Genomic DNA, 2,290 nt, shown 5'->3' with positions numbered 1-2,290 from the left:
CTTAGCGCTTGATTCTGTATCTGATGATTGTCTATCTGATTGTTTTGATCAGAGTCCTGCACACTTGGAAATTTTTTGTTAGGGTACCATTTTGTTTCATCCTTTGTTATCATCAAAATCTTAGAGATACATTGTAGAACTAAATTTGTTCTTACAATCTCCCCCTTTTTGATGATGAAAAAATAGGTCAAAATGATGATGAAATAGTACGAATATCTTAGAACCAGATAAATGGAATGAACTCCCCCTAAGTTAGATCTTTAGATTTAACAGAAGTTCTTACCGGACCTTCCTTGTGTGAAGTTGGTTTTGTACCTTAGGTATTTTCCTGCATAACTTTGGTCGTCATAAGTTATCAATATTTATTCATGTTTGCAGTGCCTTGAGAGGTTTTAGATATGTTTTAATCAGAGTCGTTTTTAGTTCTCCCCCTTTTTGTCAGAATAAAAAAGACTTAAAAAAAATAGGCAAGAACAGATATTCATATAGTAGAGAAAAACAAGTACAGATAGGCAACACAAAAAGCATAGATCAGAAGGCAAGAAAAAAACACCAGAAAGAAAGGCAACAAACAAATAGCCTAAGTGCCTAAGGGTTTGGGGGCGGAGGCATCCGTTGGAGCAGCTGAGTCAACATGTTCTGAATGTTGATGTTGACGGAAACCTGGTGATCCAGCCTGACTCGTACTACTTGTTGTTCCTTTTGCAATTCCTCTAGAGTCTTTAATACTAGAGGGGCAAACCCATAGTTAGATTGCTCCCCCTGAGTCAAAGCATCAACCATGGCCTTGGCAGCTTCCTCTGCAGCAATACGTGCTGCTTCTTCAACGTCGGCTTTTGCTTTTGCCTCAGCCTCAGCAGCAACAACAACATCAACAACATTCTTTTCTTCAGCTTCTCTGATCCTTTGCTCTTCATCCAGGCGAGATTTCTCTTTTGCTTCCTTCTTGGCCTTTTCCCCAGCTTCTCTGGCCAAGCGAGCTTGGAGCCTTATACCAGCATCTTTGATGAAGTTGTTGTGGACTTGTTCATAGAGGCCTTTCAGTTTGAAGGCTTCAAAGGTCATCCAACTGATCACTCTGTTCTAGTGGATCCTTACTGCAGAGGGATCATCGTTGATGCCAGAGTTGATAGTCAGAGACTTGATCTTCTCTACTGAAGACTCTGCAAAAACATTTATTACTTCTTTTAGGGTAGGAAAGGCAGTTCCGGGTTCAGAGGCAGAGGCTAGGGAGGATGGAGAAGGTGGATTGGTGTCATCAAGATTTAGAATGGGAGTGATGGTGGCAACAAATGTTGGTGGTGTGGGAATAGCATAGGGGGAAGGTGTTGTTTGTTCAGGTTGTGGATTTGGTTGAGGTTCAGATGTTGAGTGGATTGGTTGTTCAGGAGGTGGATTTGGTTGTTGTACAGGTGGTGGTGTTTGAGGTTGTTCATATGTAGGAGGATTTTGTTGTTCAGGGGGTGGAGAAGTGACTTCTGGTTCAGGTTCAGTTTGTGATGGTTGTTGAGAGGCCAGAGCACGAGCGTGAAGCTGAGCTAGAGTGGGGGATTGTGGGTCAGAGGGTTTGTTGTCAGTGGAAAGGACATAATATGGTGGGGATTGAGGTGAGGATGAGGATGAAGGTGAGGTAGTTTCATTCAGCATTTCTGCTTCAGAAACGGGTAGTGTGGTGGTAGCAAGGTTGAATTTTAGAGAGGATGGGTTAGACATTCTGGTGGTTGAGGGTTTTTTTCAGATGAGGAATAGATATGAGTGGTTTGGGGAAGAGAATAAGCAATAGGTTTAACTTTTACTAAGCGGGAAAGAGGTATAAACTTACTTGGGGAGTCAGCCAGAGGGAATGGAGGTCTTGACCCAGAAGATTCTCCTAGCTTTGCTTTATTTGCCTTCTTGGACTTCTCATAGGGCTCTCGCATCCTCTTCATGAAGTGTGGTGGATGCTCAGGTATCCAGTCCACTGAGAACTCAGAGATGTCCACCCCTTGATTAGCAAGATCTTGTAGATAGTAAGCTACCACTTCTGGAGGGTCAATCTTGGAGAACAAATAGAGAGTGTTGGGAATCTTCCTCTGGTCCTTGAGTGCTTCCCAGGAAGTGTCCAGAGTTGGTTTAGCTCTGACTTGATCAATTATCCCCATGCTCTTCAGATTTCGAGCATTCTGAGGTCTCACAATGTCAACAGTGACATCCTCTATTAGATTGTGACGGATCAGGTGATCCACTAAGCCACTCTCGATTAGAACATCTGAGATAAGTCTTCCCAGAAGGATGTAGTTTCTGGTCTTCA

The 2,290-nt window shown here is 42.9% G+C and overlaps 1 protein-coding gene across 1 annotated transcript; it reads right to left on the bottom strand.

The window, feature by feature from the left end:
- Window positions 1-588: 588 nt before the first annotated feature.
- On the bottom strand, window positions 589-1,647 carry LOC127094177 (uncharacterized). The gene is made up of 2 exons (XM_051033037.1): window positions 1,099-1,647; window positions 589-852 (listed from the first exon to the last, which is right to left on the bottom strand). Exons 1-2 carry the CDS (start codon window positions 1,645-1,647, stop codon window positions 589-591), a joined length of 813 nt encoding a protein of 270 aa, XP_050888994.1.
- Window positions 1,648-2,290: the final 643 nt, after the last annotated feature.

This window comes from Lathyrus oleraceus, chromosome 6 (assembly GCF_024323335.1).
Source record: "Lathyrus oleraceus cultivar Zhongwan6 chromosome 6, CAAS_Psat_ZW6_1.0, whole genome shotgun sequence".
In the NCBI taxonomy this organism is placed as follows: Eukaryota; Viridiplantae; Streptophyta; class Magnoliopsida; order Fabales; family Fabaceae; genus Lathyrus; species Lathyrus oleraceus.
This window is presented reverse-complemented; position numbering and strand designations above follow the sequence as displayed.